Genomic DNA, 23018 nt, shown 5'->3' on the forward strand with positions numbered 1-23018 from the left:
TGCAGCTGCAAACAAGTTAATTCTGTAACTTGTCTGCTCAGTGTCCACACAACTGCATGTTGGCAGGAATGATTGTACCCATGCATGTTAATTACATACCACCCGGAGCAGACTGCTGCCGGTGACAGGTTTAGGTTTCAGGGTGACAGCCCTTTGTGTACCAAAGTAAAATTTGTTCCAAGTCGGCAGTCTCTGAACGCAGGTGGCAGCTCTATCTAAAGAATCTTGTTTACATTTTGTAGAAGTTAATGGATAACCAACACTCAGCTACGTGGCTAAAATCTCACTGAGGGGGTCCACATAATGTGAAAAGCTAGAACCAAATACATGCAGCTTACGACCATCATCTAAAGCCTGCAGTTAGAATGTCATCTGAACTCTCGTAGCTGGTGTCTGGGTATTTGTAATAAATATACACTTAAATTTGTTTGCAAACATCATTTCTTTCTGGTGCCCAGAACCATCAGTCAGTCTCATGCTCGTCCTGTATAAATGATGGCTGTCACAAAACACTGCAACTGCTTTGTGAAATTGACAGAAAAGGTTATGAGATTTATTACTTGGTTGTTTGCTACCTTGTGGCATTTTCTACAATGTATATATATTTTGAAAGTCTCTAACAATAAAATGCATGGAGATGTTATTGTACAAAATATCTAATTTTATAAATAAGCATCCTGAGGCACTATATTATGTGAAAAGCATTACATTCTAAATTTGATTTGTAGAAGAGAGACAAAGCCAGTTATAAACATTAGCTTCATAATACTTAGTCATATAACAACAATGTAGGGAAATTAGATTCTGCTCTTAGTATTTTATGAAACTCACTGAAGAGCATTTACATGCTTTATTATGATCATATTATAATAATAATAATAATCACTGTATTTGGTATAGCACCTTTCAGGTCACCAAGATGTATCAAAGATTTACTGTGAAGTGGACTGACTGTATTTGTAAAGAAACACATTAGCCCAATTGCTTGGAGTTTGGAGTGCACTTCAATATCACACAAACAGCCATGAAGTGAATGACTAATTTTATTTGGGGTTTATTGGCTAGGGCACCGAGATAAACTTCCTTCTCTTTTCTAGTAATGCCATGGGATCTTTAACATCCACCTGAACAGACAGATAGGCCTCGGTTCAATGTCTCATCATAGGAACATAGGATATTAGGAATTCATTCAGCTAATCTAGTCTGCCTCACCACAAAAGACACGGCAGCTTTACGAACTAGAACATATGATGCCAGGGAGCAAGGCTTCACCCAGTTTCCATAATTTGCAATGCTGGCAGGTTGTTTGACTGTTGGGCACGTCACAGCCAAGTTCAATTCTGTCCTGACCTGACATTCACAATCCTTTAGCAGGGATCGCTGGATATCAACCACTGCTGATTCCCTCCCGCCTCCCCCCAAACTCCAGGATGTGGTGGCCAACTGTACACCCCAACTACTGGACATACTAGACTCAAGTAATTTACATGCACACACCCCACAGACACAGAGCGAGAGAGAGAGAGATATTTGAACTCTAAGCCTCAAATGTATGCCAGCAAGGTAGCAGTGACTGGGCCATGCAAGCCGTTGGGGGCAGTTTATTTTTTCTATGTTGATTCTCCTAATTTTAAAGAATCGCAAAAAGAGATCCTCTTTTTCAACATACAAATCTCAACATACTGAAGTGAATAGACTTTTTAAAATATATATTAAACAGCATTGTGCCAAGAAAATTTGGACAAAATATTCAGATGATCACACAGGACAAATAAATCAGCAGTGAAGGCCCCAATGTTTGGTGGATAAGTGGACGTCAATGTCGAGTAATTTTTTCCCTTTGAGACCTGTCCAGGTCCGCATTCCTTCCCTTTGCTGATTATTGGTGTGCTGCTGCAACTGGGAGATGTCTATTTCCATTCTAATTGACCCAACGTTAGAACATCTGATTCACTGGCTTTGCTCAGCTGCAACATCCCCAGAGAATCTCGATTTGCTGCAAACCTTATTATAAAGATAGAAATTAATGGCATAATCTACAGCAGCCAGGTAAACTAAATTAGCTAGGAAAACGTAACAGAAAAGGCTATGCATCACTTTTAACATGAGTGCATTCATCCGTGCATTCTCTTTTAAAAAACAATGCCCACAAATCTTGTTAGTGAAAGCAATTACAGTTTACATTGCTCTGTGCTGGCACAAAGTTAACAATGGAGAACACTTTTCTGAAATGAAAGGTGTCCTAATCAGCCCTGGCACTAGCATTATACAATTTTGTCTTAAGAGGCGAGTTTAGTTACCAGCTATCCCAGCAGTGAATCTTTCTATATTAAGCTTTTCAAGCCCGAGTTCCACAACCATCCAAATGTTGTGGATGAATAAGTGCTATGTTTGATTATTTCTCTAAACATTCATTGCATTTTAGTTTATAATGCCAGTGGTGCAATAATCTGCTTTATATCATAATCATTCTAAATTTCTTATGCAGCATATATTCTGCTTAGTCGTTAGAAGTCCACCATGAGGGTAAGGATCCAGAATACGGGAAGTTGCAAAAACATTGGAAAAGGCATGCTGGAGGAAACAGTTTAACAAGACTGATTTGGATACTCTTACATTGCTTTATCAAGGAGTTCAGCAAAACACTTATTTCAGGAAGTCAGATAACCAATTCCATATCGATTTTGAATAAAGAGCAAATAGAAATGTACAAGGTATTACAAGAGTCTGTAGATTTGTGTGCACGTTTGTGTGTGTGTATGTGTGGGCAGAACAAGGTGGATCACTTTATAATATGGACAATGTAGGGCTCATAGTCAAATTATTTAGCTACCTGGTACTGCAAGCCAAACCCTACATGAACTCTGTACTGTTTCATCAGTCCTTCCCAGCTTATGAATGTTAATTCACTGTGACATAGAATTAAAGTCTAATTCATGTTTTCATCACAGCTGTCCAAACAATGAGGAAGTGTTTAATTCAACATCTGAGAATATTAGGTGCTCACTTTAAGTGGATTTAAAGTGGCACTGGTTTAGTTAGTTATCGCAATCAAATTTATTTTTACAATTCCGAATCAGAAGATGTAATTGTATCAATAGATGGCCTGGAATTTCCCCCAAATATCAGTACAGATAGCTCTTAACAATGCAGACAAAGTGCTTTTTATCCATTACATAATCACGTTTTGCAGGACCACAAGCGCATCGGAACATCTTCCCAACCTGAAAGGCACTATACAAGGAAAATATGTATTGTACTGTAATATCAATACAATTGCAACATAAATGACAAGTTTCATAATGTAACAACTTGATAAGAGTCAATCACTTATCTGTTATTTGTCAAGATTTTAACCACACAATGAGCATAATTTGGATATGCGTGATTTACAATTAAACCATATTTATATGTAAATGCATTCAATAAACCACTGATGTTGTTCAATCTGCACTTGAGGCATTAACATGATTGCTTTTGTAATTTTAGAATTTGCAATTATTTTATTGCATGTCAGCTTTCAGTTTTAATCCATTATCTGTTTTTTTTCGCCTGAAATCAGATCTCATGGATAACACCACGCAAAAGTCACTGATGTAAACTTATAATCAGTGTTTGTTTTGTATTTGTCGTTGACAGAGCCAAGAAATACTGTTTATTTCTCAAATATTTTTCACTCAAATGGGATTTATTTTAATTGAAACCTTGTCCTGGATTTCACAGTGGCTGCAGATGTTGTCATAGCTGATGTGACATTCACATAACTATTCATTTTATTCTTTCAAGAACCTAAATCACATTGCCTTGATTCTCCCACTTTTGCTTTGCTGAGTTGCTCGCTTAGGCTGCCCTTGCTGTACAGTGATCTAATATTGGGAATCGTCTTTGTGGCTATCCTCTCCACCCCTTCACATTTGAGTCCTGTAGCTCAGTGGTTTCGAGCACTTGCCTCACAAGCAAGAGACCTGCGTTTGATTCCCGACAGGGGGAAATGTTGGGCAAGTTTCCTTACTCCACACGTCTCTGTTTTTCCAGCAGTAAGTAGGAACCTGGCTGTTAGTCGATTGGTGGATCACTTTTCCGGGGATAATAATCCTTAAAAAAAAATTTGTTTACTCAATCCATGACTCTTTGCGACACACTGCTATGAGCAATTGGTTGCCACGTTTCACCCACAAATATACAGTAAATTAACTTTACTGTATATTCTGTGAAGCGCTTTGAGAAGTCTCGAAGATGTGAAAAGCACTGTATCAAATGCAAGGATTATTATTATTAACATCCCTTCAGAGGTAAAGAGATTGAAATTGAATATTCAATGTTTGATCTCAATATTCTATTTTATAGATTAAAGGCAACCTCCTTAGGCTTGTGCTGCTCTTGGCGGTGCACCTTAACATGCTGTTTGCCTTGTTAATTGCCAGCTCTCATTTTGCAGAGGCAGCTTGAAGGCTTGCCTGCATCTCTTGCAAATCTTCCGGCTCCAATCCTCCAAGTTACAGTATTTACATAAAAATGCCTTACTTTGCGCTTATTCAGATTAAAATACAATTTGTCAGTTATTAATCTACCTACTCTATATCTTCATTGCTGTGCGCAATTGGCTGCCGCGTTCGCCCACAAATTTACAGTCAATTCACTTTACAGTGTGTTCTGTGAAGCGCTTTGGGACGTCCTTCCGACGTGAAAAGCGCTATATCAAATGCAAGATTATTATTATTACTGTCAGCTAATTAGCTTCCATTCTTCAGTTTGATATTCTATGCAATCTGGCATCAGCACAGAATCTAGATATTCAGCTACTGATCCCCTTATCTAGGCCAATTCTGTCGCTTGTGAACTTCTTTTTGTCAATGCAATTTTTGATCTACTTTATTTCTATCTCCAACTTTTCACTAGCAGCGACTTGTTAGCGTCTTTATCAAACATATTTCTAAGCTGCTACGAGGATTCCTTAATAGGGTCTGATACGTAAATGGAAACTTCTAGGTCCAAGATTTGAAAGAAAAGTAAGTCATGCAGACGTACAGGAACACTGCTGGAAGTAGAGGGTGTTGTAAAGTGCTCTGATTCAGTATATCCTGTGAAGCACTTTAAGACGTCTTGACAATGTAATAAAGCGCTAGAAATCAAATGCAAGGATTATTATTATTATTCAATCCTACATGAATCCTATATAAGTGGAGCAGATTTCCTGCGGGTCATCAAAATGTACTTCTGCTTTTATTTTGAAAATTGCAACAAATTAATCTCCTTACATATTCACATATAATACGTAACATATTTATGATGCATGGATATATATACATATAATAATAATCCTTGCATTTGATATAGCGCCTTATCATGTCTTCGAGACGTCTCAAAGCGCTTCGAAGAATATACTGTAAAGTGAAATGACTGAATATTTTGTGGGTGAATCCTATAATATTAAGACAATTCTTATTCTCTATTCAAACCAGCTGTCCCAAGTTTCTCTACATCAGGTCCTCAGTACTTTTTTGTCTCAGAAATCAACAAATCCGCTAAACATCACCTACCAACTGCTTCCTTTCCTTAAGAATGTGCCCGTTACATTCCAGTCACTTATCTACTTTCAATGGCTCCAGGGGGATTTTAGTTCTTTAGAAACCTCATTCTATTAATATGTATTCTGCCCATACTCTGCTGATGCCCCCAGATAGCTCGACTGTGGAATCAGGATTGACCTGTAAGTGCTGCTTCATGAAGACTGCAAAGAAAAATCTTTTTAAAATTAAGTCATTTTCTGACTTCCTGTCAATCGCACCCTTCAAAGCCTCATCCTATTCTTTAACCCCTGGCTGGTACAAACATAATTGAAACTATTTTCTTCTGTGAACCTTTACAGAGCCTCCCAACTGCGCTCTTTCCTTTCCACCCATTCACTTTTCGAACCCCTTCAGTCAGGTTTCCGTGCTGCCCATAGCACAGAAACTGCCCTGGTCAAGGTCACCAATGATATCCTGACCATCTGTGACCAGGGCTCCCTCTGCCTCCTCGTCCTCCTCGACCTATCGGCAGCATTCGATACGGTCGACCACGCTATCCTACTCCACCGCTTGTCCTCCCACCTCAACCTTCAAGGCACTGTCCTTGAGTGGTTTAGGTCGTACCTTTCTCACCGTCTTCACTTTGTCTCACAAATGGCTTCTCCTCCACCCCCCGCACTGTCTCATGTGGTGTCCCTCAGGGCTCTGTCCTCGGTCCCCTCCTCTTCACCCTCTACATGCTCCCCCTTGGTGACATCATCCGCAGACATGGGGTTAACTTCCACATGTATGCGGATGACACCCAACTCTACCTTTCCTCCTCTACTCTCAACTCCACGACCACCGATGTCCTGACAGCCTGCCTGTCCGACATCGAGTCCTGGACGAGAGACAACTTTCTTCAGCTCAACGTGCGAAAAACCGAGGCCCTCCTGATTGGCTCACGTCAGCGCCTCCGCACCTCAGGCGCTGACACCATCAGCATCCAAGGCTGCACTCTCCACCTCTCAAAGCCAGTCAGGAACCTCGGCGTTTTGTTCGACCCTGAGCTGTCCTTTCTCCCTCACATCCGCACCACAACTGGCACCGCCTTCCATCACCTCCGGAACATCGCCAGACTACGGCACTACCTCACCCCTCACGCTGCTGAAACCCTGGTTCACGCCTTTGTCACCTCAAGGCTGGACTATGGGAACTCTCTCCTCGCCGGCCTTCCCGCACCTCCCTCCACAAGCTGCAGGTCATTCAGAACTCTGCAGCTCGTGTACTGTCCCGCACCAGACTTCGGGACCACATCACTCCCACCCTCGCTCGCCTCCACTGGCTCCCCATCCCCCAGAGGATTGATTTCAAGATCCTCATCCTCACCTACAAGGCCATTCACGGCCTTGCTCCCTCCTACCTCTCTGACCTACTATCCCCCTACCTACCTGCCCGTACCCTCCGTTCCTCTGGCTCCGGTCTGCTCCACGTCCCCCGCCCCAACCGCCCTACCATCGGTGTCGGGCCTTCAGCCTCTCAGCCCCGAGGCTCTGGAACTCCATCCCCCAGTGCCTTCGCCGCCTCCTCCCTTTCCTCCTTCAAGGCCGGTCTCAAAACCTTTCTTTTTGACTGAGCCTTCAGCTCCCCTCTCGACTCTCTTCCCCCTCCTCGCTCCCTCCCTTCCCTCCCCTCACCCTGACCATTTCCCCCTGCTCGGGTCCTGACCCAACTGTGCAGCGCCTTGGGACGTCCTCCTGACGTGAAAGGCGCTTTATAAATGGAATCTTGTTGTTGTTGTTCATGCACCATTTCATTTTCCAGGCCCCTTTCCTGCCTTTATTTTAATTTTGCTAACTTCCATCTCTTGTGACTGTCTCGTTGTGTCAGGATCAATTCTACAGAGGTTTCCAAACATTATAAATAGATTTGATAGTTGTATTACAACAACAACAACTGGGATTTATATAGCGCCCTCCACAACGGACGGCATCTCAGAGCGCTTTGCAGTAACGGATCCCGGGGTGAGCCAGCGGGAGGAGGAGGAAGGTGACCAAAGGTCGAAAAGAAAGGTCTTCAGCAGAGACCTGAAAATAGAAAGAGAGGGAGCGAGGCGAAGGGAGTGAGGAAGGGAGTTCCAGAGCCTTGGGGCATAGTGGATGAAGGCACGGCCGCCAAAGGTGGAGCGGAGGACTCGGGGGAGGAAGAGGAGGCCAGACCCAGAGGAACGAAGGCAACGGGCACTGTTTTGAGGAGAAAGGAGGTCAGAGAGGTAGGGGGGTGCAGAGGAATGGAGGGTTTTGAATGCAATATTAGATTATATTAGATTGTACTGTATTTATTTGCTGTGTTAGCTTGGCTCAGTGGTATGGCACTCGCCTCTGAGTCGGGACTTGGAATTACGTAATCTACAGTGACACTCTAATGCAGAGCCTAGGGGAGTGCTGCATTGTTGGAGATGCCATCCTTCAGATGAGATGTTAAACCAAAGTCCCATCTGCCTGTTCAGTGGATGTTAAAGATCTCATGGCACTATTTAAAAAGAGAAGGGAGTTTGCTTGAGAGCACATTTATACAGTACATAAATCTCCACTAAAATTAAAGCAATTCCTCATCGAATTGCATGTAAAATTACAGCATTATCAATTGTTGCCCTCACTTTCTGGAACTGTTTCCAAACTACTTTGATTATTCTTAACAATTTAAGTAACCAAAGAGACAGGACACAAACAAGTGATTTCCACAACTAGGTTATTTCGCAGAGGAAAACAGAATTAGAGAAATATTTAAATATTTGAAATATTTAAATCAATCAATCGATTGATCAATCAATCAATCATTGTAGTTTCATCTTCCCTCTTGAAATTGTTTGCCAGAATTTGCTAATCTAAATGTTTGTTTGATACATTATCTGATGCTCTAATTTCGAAACAATTGGGAAACAAAAGGCTGAGTCTGAGATTTCAACCAGTACAAATGATAACAACTGACATTGTGGTAACTACTTCCAACATTGTGTAGTATCCTGAACCCCTTGTTACAGTGTTGCAGAATATCTGAGATTACTGCTGCTAGTTTTCCAGCAGCTTCAAATGCAGTTTGTCTATATGTAGCTGAATGGAGCAGCCTCTTCGCTGACTGAATCAAATAAACCTGCTGATTTATTTTTGGACGGGTGAAAAAGGACTCTCACTGGCACTCTAGAGTCTCCTCAATTTAAGAGAGTAGTTTAAAATCGATCATACAATGGTGACAGAAACAAGTACTTCCCAATCGTATTATTTAAGGATCAGATGCTTTGTTCCGATCACATCTCCACCTTAAATCCTTTCTTCCTCATATCTGCGCCACAATTGGCACCGCCTTCTATCACCTCCGAAACATCACCAGACTACGGCACTACCTCACCCCTCACGCTGCTGAAACCCTGGTCCACACCTTTATCACCTCAAGGCTGGACTATGGGAACTCTCTCCTCGCCGGCCTTCCCGCCACCTCCCTCCACAAGCTTCAGAACTCTGCAGCTCGTGTACTGTCCCGTACCAGACTACGCGACCACATCACTCCCACCCTCGCTCGCCTCCACTGGCTCCCCATCCCCCAGAGGATCGAATTCAAGATCCTCATCCTCACCTACAAGGCCATTCACAGCCTCGCTCCCTCCTACCTCTCCGACCTACTATCCCCCTACTGACCTGCCCGTACCCTCCGTTCCTCTGGCTCCGGTCTGCTCCATATCCCCCGCCCCAACCGCCCTACCATCGGTGGCCGGGCCTTCAGCCTCTCAGCCCCGAGGCTCTGGAACTCTATCCCCCAATGCCTTTGCCGCCTCCTCCCTTTCCTCCTTCAAGGCCGGTCTCAAGACCTTTCTCTTTGACCGTGCCTTCAGCTCCCCTCTCGACTCTCTACCCTCTCCTCGCTCCCTCCCCTCACCCTGACCATTTCCCCCCTGCTCGGGTCCTGATCCACCTGTACAGCGCCTTGGGATGTCCTCCCGACGTGAAAGGCGCTCTATAAATGGAATCTTGTTGTTGTTGTTGTAAATGTCTTGCTAAGAATTTCTGGATTAGGAATATTCAATCAGGAGTGGCCCAATAGCTCACGAAGCCTCCTCCTCCCAGACTGTTATCTATAGATGCAATACAGTATAGATCAAGAGCAGCACAGGCCTTATCAAGGATCTCATTGGTAAGTCTCACTATCGTCAGCTGATGCAGCAAACACACTGTTTCAATACATTTTAGCATCAATTGCTCAAATAATTGACTGTTGATAATGGAGATCTAATTTGAAATGTCCATAAACCAGATTAGTTGAGTTAATTGCAACTTTCGATTTTCAAATCTCTACAGCCATTAGATTTGAGAGATTTGGAAAACGGCTAATTGTGAATCCCCAAACCAGGCAGAAGTCTAAATAACCCGAACTTGCACATACTAACCAAAAATATCCGTTCCAGTTGATCCTGAATGTCCTTCATTCCGGGAAAAGCAGCAACTCCTTGGATCATTTCGACAAAGATGCAACCCACACCCCTAGAAAAGGGAGCAAAATTATTTCATGGAGAACGCATTTGAAATATCTGATGCTAAATTGCCAGTACTTCACACAAAGGAAAGACTAAATGCGACACTTTAAATAATAGAATAGCTGTAATTCTCTGCTCAATAAAACAAAGCGAAACTAAATACACCCTATTCTGCATTTACTGCACAGTACAATAAATTATCTGAAAAATATTAACATATTAAATTCTTCCATAGTTTTAATTGAATGCCAAGAAGAAAAATCATTATTATAATTTGTACTTAGTAATGTGTGTAGTGTCACTCATTATAAAACCCCTGGAGTATCTATGAAGCACAAAGAGGAAGGGGGATTATCAGAGTTAAAATGAGTCTATTCCTTAAATAAATACTGAGCGATCTATTGACCGAATTGTCACACATCATTTACATTTATTAGAACGCTGCGAGTGAATGATGAGAAAATAAATCTTACTGAACCCATTCAAAACCTGAACCCATGTTTGGCATTAATCAAAGGCTATTCCAGTTTACAGATACAGAATCAGAAGTTGCACAGTCATGGAATGGTTTCTTCAACAAGAACAATATCCAATCATTTATTCCTCCCTTTATCCCACTCGATCACCCTTTCCAAAGACAAGAGGAATAGGAATTAGAAATATTTTCATGATATAACCCTGAATTTCTATATTTATTTAATGTATTAATTGATTGATTTGGATGTCTGTCTGGCACAGGCACGATGGGCTGGATGGCCTCCTTCTGTGCTGTCTAATTCTGTGATTCTATGAATGTATTTATTGTCAACTACAATCTGTTTAATTAATACTGCTTCTCAAGAAGGGAAAGAAGAGGTTTACTTTCCACATTGTATTATGGAAGAAAATTAAAGGTCTGTGCATTGAGCATCAAGAGCCCATCTTCAGGTATTTCCTGAAGATTGAAATGTCTAGCTGATAAAACTAAGTAATAATCTCTGCGCACTGTAGTGTTCTGAGCATTGACAGTTCCATCCACACTTCAAATGTTACTGCATAAACCCAGATCACTAACGACGAATGGGGAGATCAGGAAACTTGAATTGATGTATAAGGATAGGTTAGATTCTAAACAGTGCAGCAATGCAGAAAAGATTGCAGCACTCATCCTTCGTTTCAAGTCTCCTATGTATAATAATGATAAAGATAATAATAAATATTGCATTTGCTATAGCACCTTTCATGTGAGGTGGACATCTCAAAACACTTTCGGATATACTGTAAAGTGTAGTGACTGTGTAATTTGTGGACCAACACAAAATCAAATACATAATGCGAGTTAACAAAATAAGAGATGTACATTGAAGAACTGGCCTAAATTAATTAATTTAGGTACTATGTTTTTCATTGTTCCCTCCTCCCTGCCCTTTTCTCCTGAAGAAGGGCTGACCATGTCCCACTAACTGCCTGCCCTCAAATCTCAGCGTGCGCATTTTGGTTACCGCCCCCGACCCGAGCTGTCCTTCCCCAAAAATGCTCCCTACCCTGCAACCCCTGTGGAGTCCTGTAGCTCAGTGGTTAGAGCACTCGCTTTGCAAGTGAGAGACCTGAGTTCAATTCCAGGCAGAGGGCGAAACCTTGGGCAAGTTTCCTTACTCCACACACCTAATAATAATCCCTCCAAAAACCCCAAACAATAATAAATTGGTCAATTTCCAATCTACGACTGTTTGTGGGACACTGCTGTGTGCAATTGGCTGCCGCGTTCGCCCACAAATATACAGTCAATTCACTTTACAGTATATTCTGTGAAGCGCTTTGGGACGTCCTCCCGACGTGAAAAGCGCTATATCAAATGCAAGGATTATTATTATTATTATTAACTCTCCCACTCTGTCCTCCTCTCTCTCCGTCCTCCTCGCCTCTTATCGCCCTCAACCGTCCCACAGTCTCCCTCAGCTCCAGCCTGGGAATTCTCCGCCTGACTCACCGTGGCACTCGGCTTTGGCTGTCCATCAGAAGCCACACTGACTGCCCCATTCCTCACTATCATCACAAGCCCCACCAGACCCAGACCCCGGGGCCAACCTCTCCTCCCTCATCCTCATTCCCATCCTCCTTGCCAATCACTCCATCATGCCCTCCCATCTCACACATTCCCCTGCTAACTGTCCCCACTGCACTAGCCTACAAAATGTCCGCTCCCTCTGCAACAAGGCTCTGACCATCAGTGACCTCATCGTTGATGAAACTATCGGCATCATGGCCCTCACTGAAACCTGAAACCCAGGCAACACCTTCCCCCTCACTGAGGCCACCCCACCCGGCTATACCTCCCAGCATACCACATGTCCCAACCGCCCTGGTGATGATGTGGCCCTCATCTCCAGGACCTCACTTGCTCTGTTCCTTTACTCCTCCGGCTCTTTCCCCTCACTCGTGCTCCTTACCATCCCTCTAATCTTTCCCTCAAAATTCTCCTCATTTACTGCCCCAAAAACCTCCCCCACCTTCATGTTTGACATCTGTACCCTCCTAGTTTCCCTCTATCTCTGTTCTGAACGCCTCCTCACCCTCGGCGACTTCAATCTTCACTTCACCTCTTCCTGATCTATCTCCTCGGACTTCTCCTCTCTCCTTTCCTCGCATAACCTCTCCCTCCACATCCACTCTGCCACCCACATTCATGGCAACCCACTCGACCTGGTGATTACCCAGGGCCTCAGCATCTCAGATATCACAATCACAGACAAAGTCATCTCTGATCAGCATTTCATCTCCTTCAACTCCTCAACCTCTCTCCCCACTGCCACCAAACCCACCTCCATTTCCTATCGCCTATGGAAAAAAATCTCCCAGCAATCCCGCTTCGCTGCCCTGGGGTCATCCGAACTCCTCCCCCTCCTGCACTGATTTATCCTCTTCACTCACTCACCTCCACAACGCCCTCTCCATCACTCTTGATGCCCCAGTCACTCACCACCCTCCAAACCGGCCCTCGTCTCCCCACCACACTCCAATCATTACCCATCCCTCCCTCCACATTTTCAAACCTGCCTCCCCCTCCTCTCTCATCACCACCATATCCAGCATAAAACACACCACCTACTCCCTTGACCCCATCCCCACCCCTCTCCTTACCGCCCAGATCCACCTCCTCGCCCCTCTACTCTACGACACCATCAATCTCTCCTTATCATCTGGTGTCGTTCCCATCCCACTAAAAACAGCTACAATCCTGGACCCACACTGAGGCCCTCCTGATTGGCTCGCACCAGCGCCTCCGCACCTCAGGGACTAACAGCATCAGCAGCCACGGATGCACGCTCCACCTCACCAAGCCAAGCGTGTCTTGTTCGACCCTCAACTGTCCTTTCTCCCCAATATCCATGCCATGACCCACTCTGCCTTCCCCCACTTCTGCAACATCGCCCGACTCCGCCACTGCCTCACCCCTCAAGCTGCCGAAACCCTCATACACACATTCGTTACTTCAAGGCCCGACTCGGAAACTCCCCTCAAGTCAGCCTCCACAACTCTTCCTTCCACAAGCTGCAGATCATCCAGAACTTTGCACAGCTCGTATATCTTCTCTCGCATTAGGCTCCGTGACCCCATCACACCACCCTCACCTGGCTTCACTGGCTCCCCATCCCTCAGAGGATAGAATTCAAAATCCTCGTCCTCACCTTCAAGGCCCTTCATAGTCTTGCACCCTGTACATCTCTGACCTGCTGACCCCTTATCAACCTGTCCACTTGGCAGCCCCCAGCCTGCTCCATTTCTCCCCCCGACCCCCATTTGTGCAGTGGAGCCCTATTATAATGGGGTGTTTGGAATCCATAAAATCATAACCTGTATTATAGCGAAGCTTGACTCATGCTATAGCTATGTGGTATGCAACCAGCTGACTTGTGTGTTGGCCGGTTCCCGCACTTTGCAGCGCCTTGGGACATTTTATAGCGCCCGATGTGAAAGGCGCTATAAAAATGTAATCTTGTTGTGGTTGTTGTTGTAAAAGAAAAAAAGTCTGACTTTGTGCAAACATGAAGCAAGTAATATTGACAGTGACCTGATGACCTGGAAGTCTGCTATGTTTAAAGCACGGGAAGCTAAAATGGCCAAATTCCAGATTATTAAATTGATCTAGGTGCTGGTTTGGTCGCACAAGTAAAGGAGGATGTGATGTCAATGCACTGAACCGGAAGTCAATCATTTTAACACAAAAAGCCAGCCAGCACATAATCATCAACATATATAGTGATATATGTTGAATGGTGTCCACAGTGTCATTGAGTTGTAAGCAAATTTGTGCTACAGTGAAGTGTCATAATGAGGCTGCACTAGTCTTTTTATTTATAACATCTGCTCTTTTAATTCCATTATGCACCGTTTTATTTCCGCTACACACTGCAGTCTTGACTGGAGTCTTTCATCAGACTGCACCTTTGCAATTGCAAATAGTTAGACAGAAATTAGAGCATTGACAGAGGCTACTCAGACCATCGAGGCTCTGCTGCGACCAAACGTCTTCGCTGGAGCTGACAGCACTAATCCCAATTTCATGCTCTCTACTTTTGTTTTTTAAAAAGGTTTTTATTGAACTGCAATGAAGCATTAACTGGTTCCCAATTTAAGTTTAATGCAAGCATAACTCACCACTGTCAGTAAATTAATCTCCAACACTTGTAAAGATTTCCAACAATGTGTTAATTTCATCAGCAGGGTACTTTGGATGGGACAGGAATGCTGGTACATGAGAGTGGAAACTAACACTATGTATTCCTTATGTCAGCATTTCTGATCCTGAAGTGAACCTATTTTAATACTGACAACTTCCAATACTATTGTAGAAATTACAGCACAGAAGGATGTCATTTTGTCTTCAAGTTTGTGCAGGTGTTAACTCTTGCACTGAATCTAACCACCATAATCCTGAATTTTCATGCTTCTCTCCAAACTCTTTTCCAATGATTACCCACAAAATACACAGTGTAAGAATATGGCTAAAACCATTGTTTTAATACCCCAATTTGTATAAAAGAATTGATAAGACATATTTTGGTTGATCTTAAGGAATGTGAGGGAGAGTTTCTTTTGACGTCTTGTGTTTTTGGGTTCTGTGAAGATTTGATATAGATGGATGTTGTTCCCTTCCTTATTTGGAAGATTGGGGTCCAACAGTAATGTATTTGGATAGGACAGTGTCCTGATTAATTGAACTCTTGGTGCCTTGCGGTCTGGTTGGGAGAAGATTTTATGACTTCAAGGTGTCAATGAAGACAATTAACTGCCAAAATGAACTTTTCACAGTTGCTATCAGAGGCTTCGAGAAGCAACTCTCAAATTCCTGAGATTAAACCTTGATAACCTATGGGGTTCCCTGAGTAAGGAAATGTGATGGGATGAACCAGCCTGGGGATCTGACTGGCGAATCAAACTTTGGATTTGATTGGACAAAACAATCTTTCAATTTCATTTTTGGTTGTAAGAGTAACATGGGCTAAATTGGGGTATATATTATAATAATCCTTGCATTTGATATAGCGCTTTTCACGTCTTCTTGACATCTCAAAGCGCTTCACAGAATAGACTGTAAAGTGAATTGACTGTATATTTGTGGGCGAAATGCGACAGCCAATTGCGCACAGCATTGTCCCACAAACATCGTGGATTGAAAATGACCAATTTATTATTGTTTTGCTTTGGAGGGATTATTATTAGGCATGTGGAGTAAGGAAACTTGCCCAAGGTTTCACTCTGCCTGGAATTGAACCCAGGTGACACTTGCAAGGCGAGATCTCCAACCACTGAGCTACAGGAGTCCACATATAAATGAAAGAGGTAACTTTGGAATCATTGAAGTTATGTGGAGGGTCAGCACACTTCCCAGTGGCATTGATATTGATTCGATTGTATCTATGGTCTTGGTTTTAAGAATAAGTTAAGCTATTTGTATTACTTAATAAAACCTGGATTATTACACCACCGTATTGGTCGTGTCCATTCAAATCTCTTACAACAGTCACACTTGACAGTACATCCTGTGAAGTGTTTTGCGACGTCTTCCAGATTTGAAAGTCACTATATAAAATGCAAGGATTTTTGTAAATGTAGCTAACTCCCATTACATGCACCAAAATTGATCTGTAAAACCTGAGAAGAAATTGTACTGAAATCATTCAGCTGCTAAGACAACCTTGAACAATGCAAAATATTTGAGAAGCTGCATACTTTGCATTTCTTGAGGATTCCGCACATAGTGCATACCTCAGCAAATACTTTCAGCAACATGAGAAGCAGAAGAATCTTTACGATTTTTAATGCATTATTTATTACCATGTTTCCAAAATCTGTCAAAATAATAGGATTGTTTTTTAAGTTGGGAGCTTAATTATTTCTCTGTAAAGCAAATTGACTGTATATTTTGTGGGTCAAACACAGGGGCTTCAGTAGGAATCCTTCAAGAGTGGTGGTTCTTCAATAAAAAGACAATTGATTCATTGCTGAGGCCATATTTGCAATATCGTGCACATTTCTGGTTGCCTAGCCTGCTATAGGTGAGGGTTCAGAAATGAGCTACAAGATCGGTTTTGGGACTTGGCGATCTAAGGTTTGAGAAAAAAGCTCACTGAATTAGCTTATTTTATAATCAGAACTAAACTTTGTGTGTGTGTGTGGGTGGTGGGTTGGTGGGGGGGTGGGTGGAGGAGGTAGGGAGGAGTAACATGATGTAGGTTTTTAGAATAATGAAAGGGCCTAGACAACAACAATTTTAATATTTATATAGCGTCTTTCATATTGGGTGGATGCCTCAAGTGATTCCCAGAGCCGACTGAGAGCCTGAGCTGGTGGTGATGGGAGCTGAGAAGTTGGGAGAAAAAGGTCTTAAGTGTAGATGAAACAGGCTATTTTATTCAGATCAGGAGAGCAAAACTGGAGTTTCAAGATTAAGAAGCCTCATGGTTGACTACAGATGAGAAGAAATGTATTCCTGTAGATTGAGAGGGATGTGGAATAGATTTCCAAACAAAAGCAGTTGTTGCCACATCAGCTAATGTCATCAAAGTAAAACTTGATAAGTGTTTGCTTTGGAATATTGTTGGAGGATCCAGGGATAAAGGAAGTGTGTGAGATGGAACAAATACTTCATAGGAAACAATGACTTTCTAATGCTGGGACTAGAGATGCAGCATGTTGTCAGTGAAGGAATGAAAGTCAGGTTTGAACAGTGGAGATGTGGGAAATAATATTCTGGAACTGTTGTCGGGTTTCGTTTGGAGACTACCTAGGTAGAACTCACTTAGGATACAGAGTGGTCAAAGTGAACCTTACAATAGGATAGATTTTGCACGGACAGTGAAAGGCTCAGATAATGACGGCCTTTTCTCGATTCATACTTCCTCCTCTGAGGCCTCACATGCCAGAAAATGATAGAAAATAACCACTCGATGTACTTATGTACAACCCTCAGACCACACTGTAGTATTTAAACATTAATGCTGCTCTCCACCGCTCCTGAAGGGATAAACCTCAACATAGGATAGACACAAATCCGCACACATGCACTTGACTTTTCACCTCTTTTTGTGCTCACATCCACTAGGGACGGAGGAGGTGCACCAGAACACTTAGCATTACTCGATTCTGCTTTTCTTTTTATTGGACAGGTTCACAGAGGGCACAGGAAAACAGTGGGCTAACCATTCAGGAGAAACTGCTGACGGACCGACAGTAACTGTTTGTTTCTGTTGCTGTCTCATCTGACCAACATCTCTTTCAAAATCCATTTTCTTTGCAGGTGACATTATAATTGATTCGTCTGTACTGATCATTAGCCAGGGAACATTAGTCCTTAGTTACTTTCTCAATTCTCTGAAGCACTCAGTGAAGCGAAAAAATAACCTCTAGCCATATTCCAGTGCTTCCCCATCAGTTCCCAGCAGTCCACTAATTGCAGTCTCGAGCAGCTGGTGCAAAGGACCATTGGCCTCATCCTTGAACACCATTTTGCACCATCCATCATATGTGCAGTAATCACCCGTATCTCTCTTGGCTGACTTTTATGCTACCATCTTAGAAAGACATCACCACCAAGTTTTTTGTTTAAAAAAAACAAGCCTCATTTTACACTGACAAATGCAAATCTACTTGAATAACAATATAGTGTGTTTAATATAGCTCTTATCATGTGTCAAAACTCCTGAAAGCGTTTCACAGGATTTACTGTAAAGTGGAGTGACTGTATTGTGTAGGTTGAACGTAGCAGCCAATTTGCACACAGTAATGGCCCACAGATAGCCAAGAAGTGAATCACTAATTTTCTCTGGAGGATTGATTGTTGGCCAGGATACTTGGAGAAACGCCTGGTGATTTTATGTAGTATTATTCCACTTCTATTTATACAGAATAAATAGCTAAAATGTACACTTAGATTTAGTCCATACAAATAGAATAAGGAATAAAAAAGATTTTATTTTTTTTAATAACCTGTTAATGCTGTAAACATTCATCAGCTCAATAATAAAAGTATTATTCCTCCGGTCTAACAAAGCGTATTTCAGAATAATTTTATTTTAAATTGTGTCCTTGGGTATGACATAAGTCAAATGGCACTGTAATTTAAACGTGATTTTGTAGAAACCAGTCAATAGTAATTATGATGATAAAACAGAGTATTCTCTTTTCTATGACCTGCCTGTAATAAGGTTCATAATAAATTCAAAGCTTGCTCATAATGGATAAAGGATTGGCCCCTAAGGGTCGCTTTAAATGAAATCTCACCTCTACACATTGACTTAATGCCAATTCTGATGCAAACCTGTCAAGGCTAAAGGTACAACAAAGCAGTTAAAATAAATCGCCCTTATGCAGGCAACTGTACCTACCACATGTCGAGGCAGGTGGAATACTCTGTGGACCCGAGGAGGACATCTGGAGGTCTGTACCACAGGGTAACTACTTCATTGGAATATGTGTGGCTGGGCACTGACTTGGCTCGGGCAAGACCTGCAAACACAATGAGAGAATTGGTTTAACATAGTTAACATTATGCTGAAAACAAGTCTTAACTGTTCGTCAGACAACAATTTCAACTGCTGACTAGAGTGGTGATCACTGAAATTCAGGACATAGACACAACTGTCAATGGAATTAGGAATATAGTAATAGGAGAAGGCAATTCAGTCTGCCGAACCTGTTCTGTAACATGTTAGTAATATTGTAATGTATGTTGAGTTAAGCATACATTTTAGATGTTTAGTCCATATAAACAGAAGTGGAATAATGACACAAAATAATATCCAGAGTCAACATTGTAAAGTTTACTTAAATTACCCCTTAAATACAAACCATGGCCTTTAACCAAAGTTTCAATGAAACAATAATACACTCCCAACTGTGTCCAATAATATATAATGGCAACTCAATCTTGAGAGAAGATGACTCATGGAGGTGTCTACAATTTTAAATCGTATTATGAAAGCAAACCCAGAACAATACTATAGGATGCACCAAGAGAGAACAAGAGGGTGCAGGTTTAGAGTTGCAAATGGCAATTTCAGAAAAGATACCAGGAAGATTTTCTTTGTTCAAAGGGTAATTAACACTTGCAACAGGTTGCCAGGAAGGGGGTGAGTTCAAGATACTGGACTCATTTAAAAAGCTGTTTGATGATGTGACGGGAGGATGGTTGGTGGGTATTCTGAAGCGGTGAGATCAGCTGAGCCGAGGGGTACATTTCATCCAAACCAATCTCGTGGTCTTATGAACTACAGTATTCAGAACAGATCAGTTAAAACCTTATAACTTATGAATCAGTTTGACATTGTACCCCAGACATCAGAACATCTCAAAATATCAGAAGTAATTGTTATAAAGTGAAGTGTTTGCATATTTGTAGGCAAACATGGTAGCCAAATTAGCGCACGTCAGATCCCACAAAATATCCTTGAAGTGAATGATCAATTTATATTAAGGATTGTCATCCAGGGCACCAGGAGATACTCCCTTTTCTTCTCAAAGAGCCTCATGTGATCTTTGACATCCACCTGAACAGGCAAACCAGACCTCTATTTACAGTGTAAATCCAAAAATGAGACTGTACATTAGACTACAGGAAAGGCTCTTCAACCCATTCAACCTTATCCTTCCATACCTCTCTATACTTTAGCAGCATCAAAATTTTTTTTGAAAGAACCAGTCCAAAATCCTGGCTTCTACCAGTTTTACCCTACCATTGACCTCCAACACTCTCCCCCAAGTTAGGGAGGGGAAATCAGCCGGGGTTCCTACTTATCCATGACCAGTGGAGGAAAGGGTAGCTGTGTTGATGTCCACATAACCTGCTAATTATTGCAGTTAAAGATTGTACATGGATAATATCACTTAAGCTTGGAACTAGAGGGACATAGACCCCATGGAGTCATAGCCTTGCAGAAACAAAAAAGAATCAAGCAGCTTCAGGAGAGGAGAAAAATAATTAAAACTGTTGATCATTGTTATTCCAAATAATAAGCTGCCAAGATGGACAAATAAATTACCCTATTTTAAATATATGTTTATCATAAGGCTGTTATTCTCTATAAATATAACAAGTAAATACAATAGGCCAGTGTACAAGATCCATTACAATAATCAGTGCTTGGATGAGGAAGGGAAACAGCAACCTAAATTCTAGTTCCTGATAATTCAGTAACGCTGAGTTAGGTGGCTCAACATTTTGCTACAAATAAACTTATACTCAGGAGTTTTAAGCATATTGATACAGTTATAATAATAATAAAGTTTTCCTCAACCTAAAATTCTACAGATGTTCAGTTCAAGTCGTTATTCTTTATGTCGTGCATCTGGATCTGGAGCTAATTCAGCTCAAAGGAGATCCCTCCCTAGGAGGATAGTCACTAGTTGGTCGTCAAACATCCGACAAGCCCAGGTTTGAGCCCTCACTAGATGGATGATAGGTACCAGAAACTCTCTGCGAGCTTCTCGGTGGGCAACACATCTTTGCACGAAATGTGTGAGAGATTTGCCACCATCTTCCTGTCTGCAGTTCGAGCAGACATCCTTTCCCATTGAGCAATGGTATCCCGAATTGGAGGTACAGGGTAAAGACGGCAGTTGCTTGCCTCTCTGTTGGACAATTAAGGTGGATTCCAGGTGTTGGATGTACTACCGTATGTTCAGGTAACGCCTTGCAGCAGCTGCCACTCCAAGCCTCAGTTTCCTCATCAGCTATCTGGCAGACATCTGCCTTCAGTATGGTGGGAGGACCTTTACAGGTAAGCTTGTGACATGCCAGCCACCTTGATATTCTCGAGGACCAAGTCCAATGCAAAGTCAGTACCAGCTGCGTAATCCAGGCCCTCATGTGAGGGGCCTTGGCAAATAGACGTACCCGCTGTGAAGCCGCCTCCAAGGTGCTTAGCAACAGGTCAGTTTAGGCCAGAGCCCTTACTTCCTGCACCTGTTCCTGTGTTTGCCACTATAAGAAGGACATAGTAGTGATGGAAAGAGTATCACATAGGTTCATAAGAATGATCCCAGAGCTGGCAGTTTACTGCTGTCAGAATAGACCAAAACAGTTAAAAGCACTTTTCACAGCAAGAAGACGTCTCGAAGCAATTCAAAGTCGTGAGTTCGATCTCACAAGTCCCACATGTCTCTTCGCCTTCTGAGAATTGTGCAGTGTCAGCAGTGCTGGACAAGTTACCAGCACCCAGCTCCCATAGAGATCCCATTTTGTTCTTACAAGTTAAATCATATCATGCAGAATGCAAGGTCTTGCAAGTTCCAAATCCACTGAGTTTCACAGATACAAGCTGATGCACAAATTAGATCTCATATCTAATACAATCTGAGCTCTTGATGATTTCATATGAAACTTACAAAAGAGCAACATGAGAGAGATCCTCTTAAAGTAGTTACAGGTAGCCATTGGGCAACACTGATCACCACAGTATGTCATTACCTACCCTCCTCACTCCCTGAACTGTTACTATGACTACACTGCAGGGAAATATGCATTCGCTTTTGAAAGAAACATCCCTTCGGCTGACATTAAATTTGGTTATTTTAATGGTCCACATGAATTGAAAATACAAGAACAATGCTTATAGACTCCCAACTGTGCTATCAGCACATGCTAGTAGCATGACTTCCTCCAGACCACCAATGTTTCACACTGCTACCTTTATTCATTGATCATTCTAGACACATCCACTCCCTGCTCTCTGCAGCAAAAAAATCTCCAGTTTATCTTTGATTTGGCAGCTCACTATGCACTCTGATTCTGAACACAGATCAAACTGCTTTGAGACAGCAAAGATACAGAGTCACATCTTACTGTATTTTCACTATTAGTATCAGACTGAGCAACTGTGGATGAATGTTCATAGCTTCCTTTAAATACATCAGGTTTATATCTTTGCCAAGACTCTGCTGCAGCACCAGGTATTACACCTTTCCTTTTATTTGCTGTCATTTGTTTTTATAAGACGAGACATTTATTTTCGCCACGTTTTCTTTGTCTTTGCACCACACAAAATAGCTGGGCTGAAAGGGAGGACAGGAAACCTACCCCTTGACAACTGTCAACATTGTTTTGTAACCTGCCTTTAGCCTATTTGCAAAAGCAGCTCTGTAGGGCTCTCCTTCCAATCCCCTCTCCCTCTCTGTGGGTAATAGTCTGCTTCCGATTTCTACTACCGCAACAATACAGCAGAGATTAAAAATTCGCCATGTGAGAAATCATGAGGGAGAATCCATTTACCACAACAGCCACAATGCACCAGATCAGGAATACAAAGCAACATAAAAACAGGAGTAGTCTATTCTGCCCCTAGAGCCTGTTCCGCCATTTTATAAGATCATGGTTGATCTGTACCTCAAGCCCCTTGCCCTGTATCCCTTAATCCCCTGACCATGCAAATATCTATCCACCTCCATCTTGAAAATGTGAATGGATCCAGGTTCCATAGCCTTTTGGGGGGAGAGAGTTCCAGATTTTACACAAGCCATGTACA

General features: G+C 42.3%; 1 protein-coding gene across 1 annotated transcript in view; it reads right to left on the reverse strand.

Annotated features, from left to right (window-relative positions):
• Positions 1-23018, reverse strand: part of cdk14 (cyclin-dependent kinase 14) — a 266289-nt gene that overhangs the window by 50010 nt on the left and 193261 nt on the right. Inside the window, exons 8-9 of the mRNA XM_007897534.2 lie at positions 18885-19005; positions 9931-10024 (exon numbers count right to left, since the gene is read on the reverse strand). Coding sequence (XP_007895725.1) covers positions 9931-10024; positions 18885-19005 — 215 coding nt within the window. The remainder of the gene's footprint in view (positions 1-9930; positions 10025-18884; positions 19006-23018) is intronic.

Source organism: Callorhinchus milii, unplaced genomic scaffold (assembly GCF_018977255.1).
Source record: "Callorhinchus milii isolate IMCB2004 unplaced genomic scaffold, IMCB_Cmil_1.0 Scaffold2, whole genome shotgun sequence".
Lineage (NCBI taxonomy): Eukaryota > Metazoa > Chordata > Chondrichthyes > Chimaeriformes > Callorhinchidae > Callorhinchus > Callorhinchus milii.